This window comes from Saimiri boliviensis, chromosome 17, assembly GCF_048565385.1.
Source record: "Saimiri boliviensis isolate mSaiBol1 chromosome 17, mSaiBol1.pri, whole genome shotgun sequence".
In the NCBI taxonomy this organism is placed as follows: Eukaryota; Metazoa; Chordata; class Mammalia; order Primates; family Cebidae; genus Saimiri; species Saimiri boliviensis.
In genome coordinates, this window is record NC_133465.1 from 1,407,865 (window position 1) to 1,421,375 (window position 13,511).

General features: G+C 46.1%; 1 protein-coding gene across 1 annotated transcript; it reads right to left on the reverse strand.

Moving 5' to 3' along the window:
* Positions 1-2,960: 2,960 nt before the first annotated feature.
* On the reverse strand, positions 2,961-13,191 carry LYZL6 (lysozyme like 6). The gene is made up of 5 exons (XM_003929053.4): positions 13,034-13,191; positions 7,176-7,402; positions 6,084-6,242; positions 5,109-5,187; positions 2,961-3,308 (listed from the first exon to the last, which is right to left on the reverse strand). Exons 2-5 carry the CDS (start codon positions 7,312-7,314, stop codon positions 3,239-3,241), a joined length of 447 nt encoding a protein of 148 aa, XP_003929102.1. The 5' UTR covers positions 7,315-7,402; positions 13,034-13,191; the 3' UTR covers positions 2,961-3,238.
* Between the last annotated feature and the right edge of the window lie 320 nt (positions 13,192-13,511).

The following is a 13,511-nucleotide window of genomic DNA, read 5'->3' on the forward strand; positions in this document are numbered from 1 at the left end:
ATTCTGGTGAATCGTGTACTTGTGGGGGTTAGATGATGTGCGAGTTTGGAGGTATGAGTCATGAGGAGAGATTAATGAAAAAAAAAAAAAAAATCAAGGAATAGGTCCAAATAGGGCACCGACATCGGATCTGATGGTGTCTGAGAAGGAGTAGGCGTCATCATCAGCTATGTGGTGGTGCAGTGTAATCACCTGGTGCGTTCATCATACCCACTGCCCAGAAAAGCTGATTTCCTGAAACAGTGTTATGAAATAGAGTTTCATAAGCATCGAACCAGCTAAATAGAAGATTGGAGTTTTATAATTACTCAGCTTAGCCTCCCTGAAAATTTGGAAGCTGGTGTTTCTTTGAGGATAATTTGGCAGTCAAGGGGTTAGGGAATAGGAAATGCTGATTGGTTGGGTCAAGGATGAAATCATAGTGAGTCAGAGCTTGTGTTCTTGTGCTGAGTGAATTCCTGGTTGGGGCCCACAAGACCAACGAGCCAATTTGCCAGTCTGAGTGGTGCCAACTGGTCCATCAGAATAAAGGGTCTGAAAAATACCTAGAACACCAGTATTAGGTTTTACAAATAGTAATGTTGTAAGGAGTTAGCTTGCCTTAAGGAGCATGGACACAAATCAAGGGATGGGTCCCCAGAGAGATCCCTGCCCTCAGGGTCAGTGTCTCATCCACACGTAACATAAAAAGCAGCCTGGGAAAAAATTAAAGCTACAGGCACCAATAAGGGAACTAGCATAGGGTGTTGTGCCTGGAGACATGCCCACAGGTGTACAGATGGAAAAACCTCTGGCCCATTTGGATAAAAACTTGTGCAAATCTCCAGCTTACTCGGATTAAAGGAATAAGGCGCCTTTGTCCTTTGTATAGTTAGCAGGCTCCCAGGACAAAATTGTTTCTCCTTTTTTGGGCATGGGCACAGTGGACCCTGGTGAGTTCTGGTGGCATTCTCCTTTTTGGGCTGTAAGTCCAGCCTCTAGAATCATCATTTCAGCCTCTGCCGATAGGTCCTGGGCCAAGCTAAACAGCTTCTCAGAACTATCATTTCAGCTCCTGACTGGTCTTGGGCCAAGGCTCCTGGCCAAGTTGAGTTCTCCTAGACAGCTGGTGGACTAAGCCATTGATCCGCTCTTCCAGTCCGTGAAAACCCTGGACCCTGCCTCATAGGGAGCACCCGTTCCGGCCTCCACTCTCTGCTGGCAGAGAGCTTTCTTATTTCGCTTATGAAACTTTTGCTCTAACCTCACCTTTGTGTCCACACTCCTTAATCATCCTGGAGGTAGGACAAAGAACTCCGTGAGTTATCTCAGACAACTGGAGACTGTTACATCTTGGTGCATTGCTGAGACTATAGCAATGTTAGTATAGTAGCAACTGGGGAGGTTAGGGATCTTGCGGCCTCTGGCTACATAATTCCTGAGCCATACTTTCTCATCTTGTGCTTAATTCGTTAGTTTTACAAAGGAGATCTGATTCCCAAGCAAGGAGGTGGTTTATTTCAGGAAAGGACTATTACCTTTGTTTCAAAGTTAAACAGTAAAAATTCCTCCCATAGTTAGGTTGCCTGTGCCCAGGAATAAGCAAACGCAGCTTGGAGGTTAAAAGCCAGATGGAGTCAGTTAGGTCAGATTTATCGTAATTTTTATAAAGGAAGTTTCAGATCCTACTGCTGTTTATTTTAATCCTAGAGTGTCAGAGCTAGAAGAGACCCTGCAGGACAAGCCTCTTGTGGTTTCTGAATAGTGATCCCCAGACACATACTGTGATAAAGTTTTCGCCCCTGTTCTGCAAAATGAGGACAATATGGAAAATGAAATCAGGTTTTTGATAATTTCATAAAATAAAATAGATTCTACTCCATTCTTCTACAAGTATGATCTCCCTATAATGTTGATACTAAAAATTGTTTTATGAAAATATGCTGATAGAGGATAGCTGCTTCAATGCTCTTACATGGACATTAAAATTAAAAATTAGAAATCTTGCCTGGGCCTGGTGGCTCACACTTGTAATCCCAGCGCTTTGGGAGGCTGAGGTGGGTGGATCGCTTGAGGTCAGGAGTTCGAGACCAGCCTGACCAACATGGTGAAACTTCATGTCTACTAAAAACACAAAATATTAGCCAGGTATGGTGGTACACACTTGTAGTCCCAGCTACTTGGGAGGCTAAGGCAGGAGAACTGCTTGAGCCTGGGATTTGGAGGTTGTAGTGAGCCAAGATTGTGCCATGGCATTCCAGCCTGGGCTATGCAGTGAGACTCTGTTTCAAAAAAAATAAATTAGAAATCTCAGGTTTAATTATTTTTTTACATTTTATGACCTGCGAAATACAAAAGCCTGGGAACCACTGAATAGTCAAATCTCTCCTCTCATAGTAGAAAAAGTTAAGGCTCAGAGGTAGAGAAATGAGTGATCCAAGATAAAACCCCAATTTGTTCAGACGCTACTGATGGTGGCTATGTGTAGGACATTCCTTCAACTGTCCCTTTTCTGCCTTTGCCTTTTCTTTAAGCATGTTCAACTCCACATCAGCACCCTCCAGGCAAACCAGATTCTATCCAGAGAAACCTTTTTTAATCATCTAGATCCTATTCTCCGAAAGCACCACAAAGTTATTGATATTTGCCACTATTTCTCCATCCCATTGCTGCTTTCTCCACCTCAATACCAGACTCTTGGCCTCAGCCATTGCCTACTTCTGAGCTTTGTCTTTTACTTCAAAAATAATTGTCCTTTGGAGAAATTACTTGGATTCGGATACTGTTTCAAAGCGATAATTATGGATTTTATTATACCTTTAATTATCTATTGTAATGTTCGTGGATGTCACTGCTTCTCCACCTAGATTATGAACACCTAAAGAACAATAGTTGTGTTTTATCTTCCTTCTGGTACCTAGTACACTCCTGCAGTCTTAGGTACTCAAATATTCGTATCATAATGAAAAATTGGCACATTCTTTGCAGAGTGAGTGCTTTAATATTTCAAAAAATATGGAAATTTCTTTATTGTGTTTCTTAGTTTGCAAATGACAGACAGGAGTCGGGGGACTGGGTCCAGATGGGAGCAAGGAGGAAGCCAAGAAAACCGTTTATTCTTGGGGCTGTGGTCAGTTTTACTTATAAATGGGAAGGGAAGAAAATGACATGAAGTTGAGGCAATAGGAAGAAGAAATGAAGAATCCCTGAGTGAGGACAGGAGTCTTGGAATGACTCCATGGTGCACCCTCACGCTGTTTCATCCCAGGTGGCATCCTGTCATCCAGTAGGAGAGTGGCCGGCCTGAACAGTGCAACCTCCATTTTGCCCTGTGGAGAAAAAAGACATGGTTCTTGCTTCACGCTCAGTAACTCCTCCGCCTACGTGACCCAGTTCTTGGTAAGTCTCCCATGTAGAGCAATGCCCAGAATCCCCTTCATTGCTAGCTCTCTGGTCTGTCCTCCACTGGCCCCTCTGATGAATCCTGTAAAACGCTCATCTCTGGTGTTTGCCTGTGTCCCTGGATCAACATTTCCACTTTTTTTTTTTTTTTTTTTTTTTTTTTTTTTTTTTTTTTTTGAGACGGAATCTCCCTCTATCACCAGGCTGGAGTGCAATGGCAGGATCTCAGCTCACTGCAACCTCTGTCTCCCGGGTTCAAGAGATTCTCCTGCCTCAGCCTCCCAAGTAGCTGGGACTACAGGCGCGCACCACCACGCCCAGCTAATTTTTGTATTTTTAGTAGAGACGGGGTTTCACTCTGTTGGCCAGGATGGTGTCTATCTTTTGACCTAGAGATCCGCCTGCCTCAGCCTCCCAAAGCGCTGGGACTAGAGGTGCGGGCCACCGTGCCCGGCTGTCTCCACATTTTTAAATCCTCATCTCTTCTTGAAGGGGTGAGCACTGTTTTACAGGGCTGAGAGTTACTTGTTAAAAAAAAAAAACAAAAAACCCCAGATGCAACCATTGATTCTCCCTCCAGAAAGGACTGCATAATCATCATTGCCCATTCTTTTTTGCGGTGTTTTTAGTATGCAAGGGATTTGACTCCTACTAGGGACTGCCTCACAGTCGCCTGTAGGGGCAGCCGTTTGTGTTATATATCTAGTTTGAAGCTCAAAAAAGGTGACTATCTGAATGTGCATCGTTGGTGAGCTCACAGCTTTGTGGGTGTCTACCCAGCTGATGAACGCCACTTTTTTTCTTAATGGAGTGTCGTACTGTCGCCCGGGCTGGAAAGCAATCTCAGCTTACTGCCACCTCCGCCTCCCGGGTTCAAGCAATTCTCCTGCCCCAGCCTCCCAAGTAGCTGGGACTATGGCACCTGCCATCACTCCCAGCTAATTTTTGTATTATTAGTAGAGACAGGGTTTCACCATATTGGCCAGGCTTGTCTCGAACTCCTGACCTTGTGATCCACGTGCCTCAGCCTCCCAAAGTGCTGGGATTACAGGTGTAAGCCACAGCGCCATGCCACAGAATTTTAAATAAAAAATGTTGTCAACTATGGTCACTGGGCCCTTGGGGCAGCCATAATTGTATTGCTTAACTCCTCCCATCCCTACAGTTGATTGGACAAAGTGGGAGCATGTGGTCCAAGTGGAACCAATCAGATTCTCTATTCCAGAAACTTGGACTGAGACTGAGCCTAGCCAGTCTGTGGTTGCAGAGGACTTTTGCCCACTACCTTTGCAGCACCCTTTAGATGGCGGAGCAGAGAAAGTTAGTCTGCAGAGAGCGTAGTGAAGCAAATGCACCAAGAGAAGCTGAAACCTGCCACAAAGAGCTTGCTGACGGTTTCCAGCCCTGGTTCCATGCTCTTCCTGAGGCCCAGCTGCAGCCCTTGAGTGGCCTCAGTGAGACACCTGGTCCTCAGACCTTCTAATTTCCCACAGCTAGCCCAAGTTGTTTTCTGTTACTGCAGCCAGAAGAGTTTTCTTTAACAGAGTATCAGAGAAGAACCAGATCCCACATCTTCTAACTCAGACTTCCAAGCCCGTCCTCTATCCCTCATCTTTCTAGACACTGCAAGGGCGTTCCTGTACGTCCTTGCCTGCTGCCCTTTTCTCTGTCACGCCCTCCTTTGTGGGGCTCTGCCCGATAACTGAGTCCCACTGTGGCCTCCTCACCAGTTGTTCATCCCTCCTACTCCGGACACAATCCTTTTTGCACAGTGGATGCCTGCGAGAAGGTTGGGATTCAGCAGATCTGAAAGGGAGGAAGAGAAAACCGGTTAGGGTACAGAAAACAGTGTCAAAGATGGAGCCAGACGCTGTCCCTCCCTGCACAGGCCTATGCCAACCAGGGGCTTCCCGCTGAGGCAAAGCTTCTCTCCCAGCGGCCCATTTAGACGTCCCTACAATGGCTGCTAGAGGTTGGAGGTGAAAGGAGGTGTGGGCAGAAGGAGCAAGAGGCCTGAGATTTGGGCCTGTTCACTGCTGTTCTTCCTAACCCAAAGTTTATGGGAGGCTTCTAGGGAGAAGAAATGCCAAAACACCATAGAGTATGTCCTGCCTAGTGAGCAGGGGTCTTCAGGTGAGGAGCCAGGGACATCAGTCAGTGTGCGAAGGTGGAGGTGAGGGGCAGAGTCATGGGTCCTGTCAAGCCTCCTGGATCAGCTCTGAGGTAGGGAGTTTGCACGTGGCCTTTGGTCAGAGCATTGGCGAAAGACGGTGCTCTGGAATGGTTAGGAACCTGTGAGGCTGTCAGTCTGGCATTCAGGGCTGGTTCTCTTTTTGGGCCTTAGTTTGCTGTTTTGTACAATGGGGATCATAAATGATTTCTACTGCAAGAAAGTTGGATGAAATGAGCTAAGCGTGTAAAGCGCTTAGTGTATAATACGTCCTCAATAAACTGGCTGCTGCAGCCGTTCTGCTACTACCAGCTGTGTACAGAGCCTCACGGGATCCTCCTCAAGGACTCTATAGAATCTAACTGGATGGGCATTAGGGAGACCAGTCCAACCCTCTGCTCAGTAAAGGGATTCCTTGATTTTTTTGAACCATATCTCTGGGCCATTCCCAGGCTGTGGGTGGGAAGAGAAGTTCTGTGAGCAGAGCCTGGTCTCTTCTCTCACCTCCCGCACCCTGGGGCCCTGGCCAGACCTTGACAGTCCACGTGGCAAAGGTTTTCTGAGTGACTCTTATGATCGTTGCACCAGTAGTGGCTGTTGATCTGGAAGAGGCCGTAGTCAAAGCTGCCATCTGCATTTTCATTTATCTTTGATATGTTGAACTTGCTTTCCACAAAAGCCAGGCACAGCCCTTCGAGTAGGGAGAAGACGGTCAGGATTTAGAGGAGACCAAGCTGAGTGAGAAGGGAGATGGAGGAGAAAGGGAGGCAAGGACTCAGAGAAAAGGAACAAGGCCCGGGAGGCAACATAGGTCTAGAGGTCTGGAAACCTCCATTGACTTCCCCTCTCATCCTTTGGTCCATCCACCCACTCATCAGTACAACCACTCATCTGTCCATCTATTCATGCTTCTTGCACTTACTGAGCACCTACTGTGTGCCAGGAACTGTGCAAAGCCTAATGAGGGCCATTTCAGTTGGGTCCAACACAGATGCTACCTTCAAGGGGTCTATATTACAAGAATAAAAATATGTACCTAAAAAACCCACAAAGCAAGATAAAAGGTCAAAAGCGTTGCAAGAGAGGTGCACAGAAATCTTGGGCAAGAGGGAGCTATCCCTTCCACGCAGGAGAATAAAGGCTTTGCACCGGTCGTCCCCTCTGCCCGGAATGTTCTTCCCACAGACATTTGAGTGACCAGGTCCTTCATTTCATTTGATGCTGCCCAATGTCACTTCCTCAGAGAGGCCTTCCCTGACTTCCTCATCTAAACAGTGTCGCCATTGCTCACCCTGCTGTATGCTTTTTCATAGCACTGATCACCACCAGGCAGTACTTTCTTTATGAGTGTTTTTTTGTTGCTGCTCTATTCCCCTAGGATGTGAACACTATGAGGGGAGAGAGTTTGTTTATCTCTACATCTCCTGCATTTAAAACAGTTCTTGGTACATAGTAAGTGCTCAGATAATAACTGTTGAATGATTACGGCGTGTTGGGAAAGGCTTCCTGAAGGGAGCTGCTTTTTAGAACTTGGCTTTGAAAGATGAACAGGAGAGAAAGAAGCTGGCTATGTAGGACATAGGAGAGGAGAAGAAATGGCAGGGGTGGGGGTGATGGCACTCACAGTGACTCAGGGAGTAGCCCTCAAACCCATCGAGGTCCTCCTGCTGCAGCACCTGGGCCAAGTCACAGCGACTGATGAGGGTGGCCTGATTTAGGGCAAGGAAGCTGCTGACCAAGTAGATGAGTAGCACCTTCGTCATCGTCGGAGGGGAGGAGATGCAGCTGAAGGCTGACGGTTCTTAGGGTCTCGCAGACTTTCTGCTGATCTTCTCTGAGAGGCTGGGGAATCTGGAGACAGCAGCCAGATTTCCTTGCTCACTCATTGCTCCAACCTGGCGTTTCCAATCTCTTTTCTCTTGTTTATTATTTTATAGATTATTTTTATCATGGAAAATTAAACATTTACAAAAGGAGAGAGAATAGTATCACGAACCTCCATATACCCACTTCTGAGCTTCAACATTTAGAAACCAAGGCCAATCTTTCTTTGTTGTTCTTTTTTTTTTTATTTTATTTATTTATTTATTTTTTGAGACAGAGTTTCGCTCTTGTTACCCAGGCTGGAGTGCAATGGCGCGATCTCGGCTCACCGAAACCTCCGTCTCCCGGGTTTAGGCAATTCTCCTGCCTCAGCCTCCTGAGTAGCTGGGATTACAGGCACGCGCCACCACGCCCAGCTAATTTTTTGTATTTTTAGTAGAGACGGGGTTTCACCGTGTTGACCAGGATGGTCTCGATCTCTTGACCTCGTGATCCACCCACCTCGGCCTCCCAAAGTGCTGGGATGACAGGCGTGAGCCACTGCCCCTGGCTATTTTTTATTTTTTAAGAGATGGGGAGTCTCACTATGTTGACCAGGCTGGTCTTGAACTCCTGGCTTCAAGTGGTCTTCCCATCTCAGCCTCCCAAATTGCTGGGCTTACAGGCATTAACCACCACACCTGACCAATCTTATTTCATCTGTAGGTCCTCTTATACGGGCACCCAGCTATGGGGTAGTATTTGACTATAAGGATGGGGATTGAGGCTGGCAAAAGAGATTACTGAAGACCATCTTCACCAGCATTTGTGTGTGTGTGTGTATCTGAGCATGTACTTTTAGAAGGAGAGCCAGGACACTGGGTGTTAATCTCCCCACAATCCCACTTTCCCAGACACATGACACATGATTTTTCCCAAGGGCATACCCTGCCTGGTACAATTCTTGGTGGGCTGGCTATAGACATACCTTCACTTTCACATTGTGTGTGTGCGTGTTTGTGTGTTGAACAGCAAGGGCCCCAGCAAGGGCTTTCAAATCCTGGCCTGCTATGTGACCTTGAGCAACATACTCAACCTTTCTGGGCCTCATTTGTAAAATGAAGATAGGCTAATACCTACCTAAAAGGGTTGTTGTGATGATTAAATGAAATAATGCCCAGATCTTGGTTCACATTCTACCCAAAAAGGAATCGGGACTCTAGGAAATATGGCTGATTCCCAGGCTGGAGCAGAAAGAAATGTCTGAATTATCTTGTACCAGAAATTTAAAAAGTGCTCAATCGCTCCTCGGCCTTTTGGCTAAGATGAAGTGTAAAAAGTGTCGCTCAAAATATAGATCGAGGCATGTCAAATGGACCCAAGAGCTAGCTCAAAGGGGCACCAATTTGCCAGATCTGGAACAATATTTTTTGGTAAAAGCTTTATTGATATATCATTCATGTATCATATAATTAATTCAGTCAAAGTGTACAATTCAGTGGTTTTCAGTGTATTTGCAGAGTTGAGCAACTACTAGCTCACTTGATTTTAGAATATTTTCATCAATCCAAAACAAAACGCAGCACCCATTTAGCAATCATCGCCCATCCCCCTCCTCCCAACCTGTGGCAACCACTAATCTATTTTCTGTCTCTATGGCTTTGCCTATTCTGGACATTTCATATGCATGGAGTTACATAAAATATGACATTTTGTATCTAGATTTGTTCACTTAGCATAATGTTTTTAAGGTTCATTCAGGTTGGCGAACATAATGATACTTCATTCCTTTCTGTGGTTGAATAATTTTCCATTGTGTGAATAGACCACACTTTATCCATTCATCAGTTGATGGACATTTGGGTTGTTTCTGTTTTTGGCTATCATGAATAATGCTGCTACAAACATACACATACTAGTTTTTGTGTGGATATATGTTTTTATTTCTTTGGAGAAGAATTGCTGGGTCATGGGATAACCTAGGCTGAAGCTTTTGAGGCCTGCAAGATTTCTTTTTTTTTTTTTTTTTTTTTTTTTTTTTGGCCTACAAGATTTCTAAAGTGGCTGCACCATTTTGCATTCCCATTAGCAGTGTACGAAGGTTCCAATTTCTCTATATCCTCACCAATACTTGTTATTATCTGTCTTCTTGACAAAAGGTATTGTAATGTGTATGAACTGGTATTCCCCTGTGGTTTTGATTTTCGTTTTCCAGATGGCTACGGATGTTAATCATCTTTTTATGTGCCTATTGGCCATTGTATATCTTTGGGAAAATGTCTATTCAGTACCTTTGCCAAATTTCAAATTGAGTTGTCTTTTTATTACTGAGTGGGAAGAGTTCTTTATCTATTCTGGATACTAGACCAGCATCAAATATATGGCAGATATTTTTCCCATTCTGTGGGTTGCCTTTCACTTTCTTGACGGTATTCTTTGAAGCCCCAAAGTTTTAAATTTTGATGATGTGCAATTTATTTTTCCTTTTGTTGCGTGTACTTTGGTGTCATGTCTGAGAAGCCTTGCATAATGGTTTCCAAGGTAATCTGGGACAATTAGACCATCAAAATAGATGACAGTAACAGATTATACATTAAATGCAATAGGAATCCATGAGCCCATAGTAATAATACATCGATGAAAAGACGCAAAGTGTGGAGCTGAAGCAGAGCCTCTTCCTGACAATAAAAGGCTAACTGATAACTGTGGAGGAAGTCATGGAGTTGAAAGTTAATCACCATTTTGCCACCATCATAGATTAGTTTGAGAAAGAATCACAATTGCATGCTGAATCTGAGGAGGTGGGAAGCCTGCTGAAGAACTGGATATGTCCATGATCTTACAGGGTCTCCCCAGAGATTGCTTGTTAATTGCACAGAAAGAAGAAACAAAACAGCTGAGCGCGGTGGCTCAAGCCTGTAATCCCAGCACTTTGGGAGGCTGAGGCGGGTGGATCACGAGGTCAAGAGATCGAGACCATCCTGGTCAGCATGGTGAAACCCCGTCTCTACTAAAAATACAAAAAATTAGCTGAGCATGGTGGCACGTGTCTGTAATCCCAGCTACTCAGGAGGCTGAGGCAGGAGAATTGCGTGAACCCAGGAGGCGGAGGTTGCGGTGAGCCGAGATCGCGCCATTGCACTCCAGCCTGGGTAACGAGCAAAACTCCGTCTCAAAAAAAAAAGAAAAAAGAAAAAAGAAAAAAGAAAAAACAAAACAGTATACAGTGAATAACCAGACAGAATTTTGACGTTGCAATTGCAATGAAATTAACATCTCCAGTGAGGGACTGAGGGACATTCTGTGCCTCCAGATGTGATTCCCAAGGAGGACACATCGCTTATGCGGTATCCTCCACCTGGGAGGTGGAGGTTGCCGTGAGCTGAGATCGCACCACTGCAGTCCAGCCCAGGTGACAGAATGAGACTTGGTCTCAAAACAAAACAAAACAAAAAACTTTCATGAAATCTGAAAATCTGGGACTGTTTCTGTCACTGAGGGAAGGTGTGTTTTTCCCCTTAAGCTAGGTCCATGTTGCTGATGGGGCAGAGGCCTGAGTTCTTCCATCCACCGCCTTCAAGTGTCTGGTGGCTTCTGCTTGGACAAGATGACTACCCTGGTGGGCTTGTTTCTTCTCTGGTCTTGATATAGGAGGCAGAGAGAAATTACTTAGGTAGACAGTTAGGGTAAAGTGAGTCCCCAGCAGAAAACGTTCCTTGTAACAAAAACCAGCTCAAAGATAGCTCCCTTTCTAACCTCATGCAGTTCATGGAAATCGCCTTTCTTCTAAAAACAAGCAGCCCGAAAGAGCAGACAGTAAAATAGAGAAGACGGCTCAGGCACAGAAGGATGTGGGGGAAGTCTCCTGTGTAATCACCAAACTTTACGCTTATACACTGGGCCCGGTAAAACAGTGGGCCTTACTTAATAAGCACATTCCTTTTTATTCTTTTTTTTTTTTTTTTTTTCTGAATCGGAGTCTCACTCTGTTGCCCAGGCTGGAGTGCAATGGCGTGAACTGGCTCACTGTAACCTCCGCCTCCCAGGTTCAAGTGATTCTCCTGTCTCAGCCTCCCACGTAGCTGGGATGACAGGTGCCCAACACCACACCCAGCTAATTTTGCGTTTTTAGTAGAGATGGGGTTTCACCATATTGGTCAGGCTGGTCCCGAACTCCCAACCTCAGGTGATCTGCCCACCTCAGCCTCCCAAAGTTCTGGGATTACAGGCATGAGGCACTGTGTCCAGCCCCACATTCCTTTTTCTTTAAGCATACTAAGATAGGGCAGCTAAAAGCAGACTTGAGGGGTGTGCCTGCAGCTGCAAGAAGATGTATGTGAACAGACACAGAAACTCTCCCTCCCAGATAAGCAAGACAAGGAGACACAGACTAAAAGTTGGCCTATGTGGTCCAGGAATGGGGTGAGAGCCTATTAAAAACTCTGCTCTGTACAGATAGCACACCTGGTCCCAATTGAACTGTCCAGGTCTAAGAGGGTAAGACGTCCCTTCCTCAAGAACTACCCCCTCACTAGCCCATTTATAAAACCCTGGGGCCGGGCGCTGTGGCTCACACCTATAATCCCAGCACTTTGGGAGGCCGAGGCGGGTGGATCACGAGGTCAAGAGATCGAGACCATCCTGGTCAACAAGGTGAATGAAACCCATCTCTACTAAAAATACAAAAATCAGCTGGGCACGGTGGCACGCACCTGTAGTCCCAGCTATTCAGGGGGCTGAGGCAGGAGAATTGCTTGAACTCAGGAGGTAGAGGTTGCAGTGAGCCAAGATCACGCCATTGCACTCCAGCCTGGGTAAGAAGAGCGAAACTCCATATCTCAAAAAAAAAAAAAAAAAAAAAAAAGAAAGCCCTGACATTTTTTTTTTTTTTTTTTTTTTTTTGAGATGGAGTCTCCCTCTGTTGCCCAGGCTGGAGTGCAGTGGCAAGATCTCGGCTCACTGCAAACTCTGCCTCCTGAGGTCAAGCGATTCTCCTACCGCAGCCTCCAGTGTAGCTGGGACTACAGGCATGCTCGACCATGCTTGACTAATTTTTGTATTTTTAGTAGAGACGGGGTTTCACCATGCTGGCCAGGCTGGTCTCCAACTCCTGACCTTGTGATCCGCCTGCCTCAGCCTCTCAAAGTGCTGGGATTACAAGCGTGAGCCACTGCACCCAGCAAAACCCTGACATTTTTTACTACCACCTGGGAACCCACTCGGGGACCCTGTCTACGACAGAGAGCTGTTGTTTCCTTTTGCCTATTAAACGCCTGCTCCAAACTCACTCTGTGTGTGTGTGTCTGCGACCTCTGTCTCAACGTGAGACCATGAACCTTGGTATTTAACCCAGACAACCAGGCTGCTTCAGTCTCTTGTTCTATCCAAGACTCATTCCACACCAGCCTGAGCTTGGAGCCATTCTTTTGCTACTCCCATTCTTCTACCCCCAGAGCTGACAGATTTAGCAAGTAAAATTTACAAGATGCCCTGTTAGATTAGAATTTCAGACAAACAACAACCTACCCCACACATACTCAACAGGGCCCCTCAGAGATAGATGCCACTGAGCTTCAGGAAGTAGGAAGCTCCATCCCCGCCCATTAACCCCCCTTTCAGGGTCCTCTCAAGGAGGACAGTGGTTCCAGAAGGTATGTTCCTACCCCTTCCACAGCTTACCCTTCTCCCATCCCTCGCTGACCCTGGGTTCCAGCTGGCCTGGGGATTTCTGGGAGGATGGCAGCACAAGACCGTCTGCAGTAGGAGCCTCCTTTTCCTCACCACCTATGCTTCAGCCCAACCCAACTTTATGTGATTAGCCAAGCTTTTCATGTTCTAAAGAAGGAAGGAGCGCTGGGCCACCCCAGCCTTCTGGAACCCCAGTTCTGTGACGTCATCCATCTCTTGGAAATACACTGGCTTTAGCCTATGCAAATTGGTCAAGAGTCAGGCAGAAATACCAGCCGGGTCTGGGATGACAGGTGACGTCTGTGAGGAAAATGGTCGGGTGGGACAGGGCGGAGAGCGCTGGCTGTTCCCTTCCTTTCTGGGAACAGTACCACCTTTGGGGGAACTCCTTCCCTCATGGGGTTTTAGTGGGGACTGCCAGTCCTAGGGCCCTGCCCCCGTCACCCCCCATAAGCATAGGAATGCTTGT

Coding starts and splice junctions, on each gene's coding strand:
- LYZL6 (XM_003929053.4), bottom strand. CDS start 7,314: ATGACGAAGGTGCTACTCATCTACTTGGTCAGCAGCTTCCTTGCCCTA. Junction 5,188..6,083: donor TTGCCACGTGGACTGTCAAG/GTCTGGCCAGGG, acceptor CCTCCCTTTCAG/ATCTGCTGAATCCCAACCTT. Junction 3,309..5,108: donor GTAGGAGGGATGAACAACTG/GTGAGGAGGCCA, acceptor TTTTCTCCACAG/GGCAAAATGGAGGTTGCACT.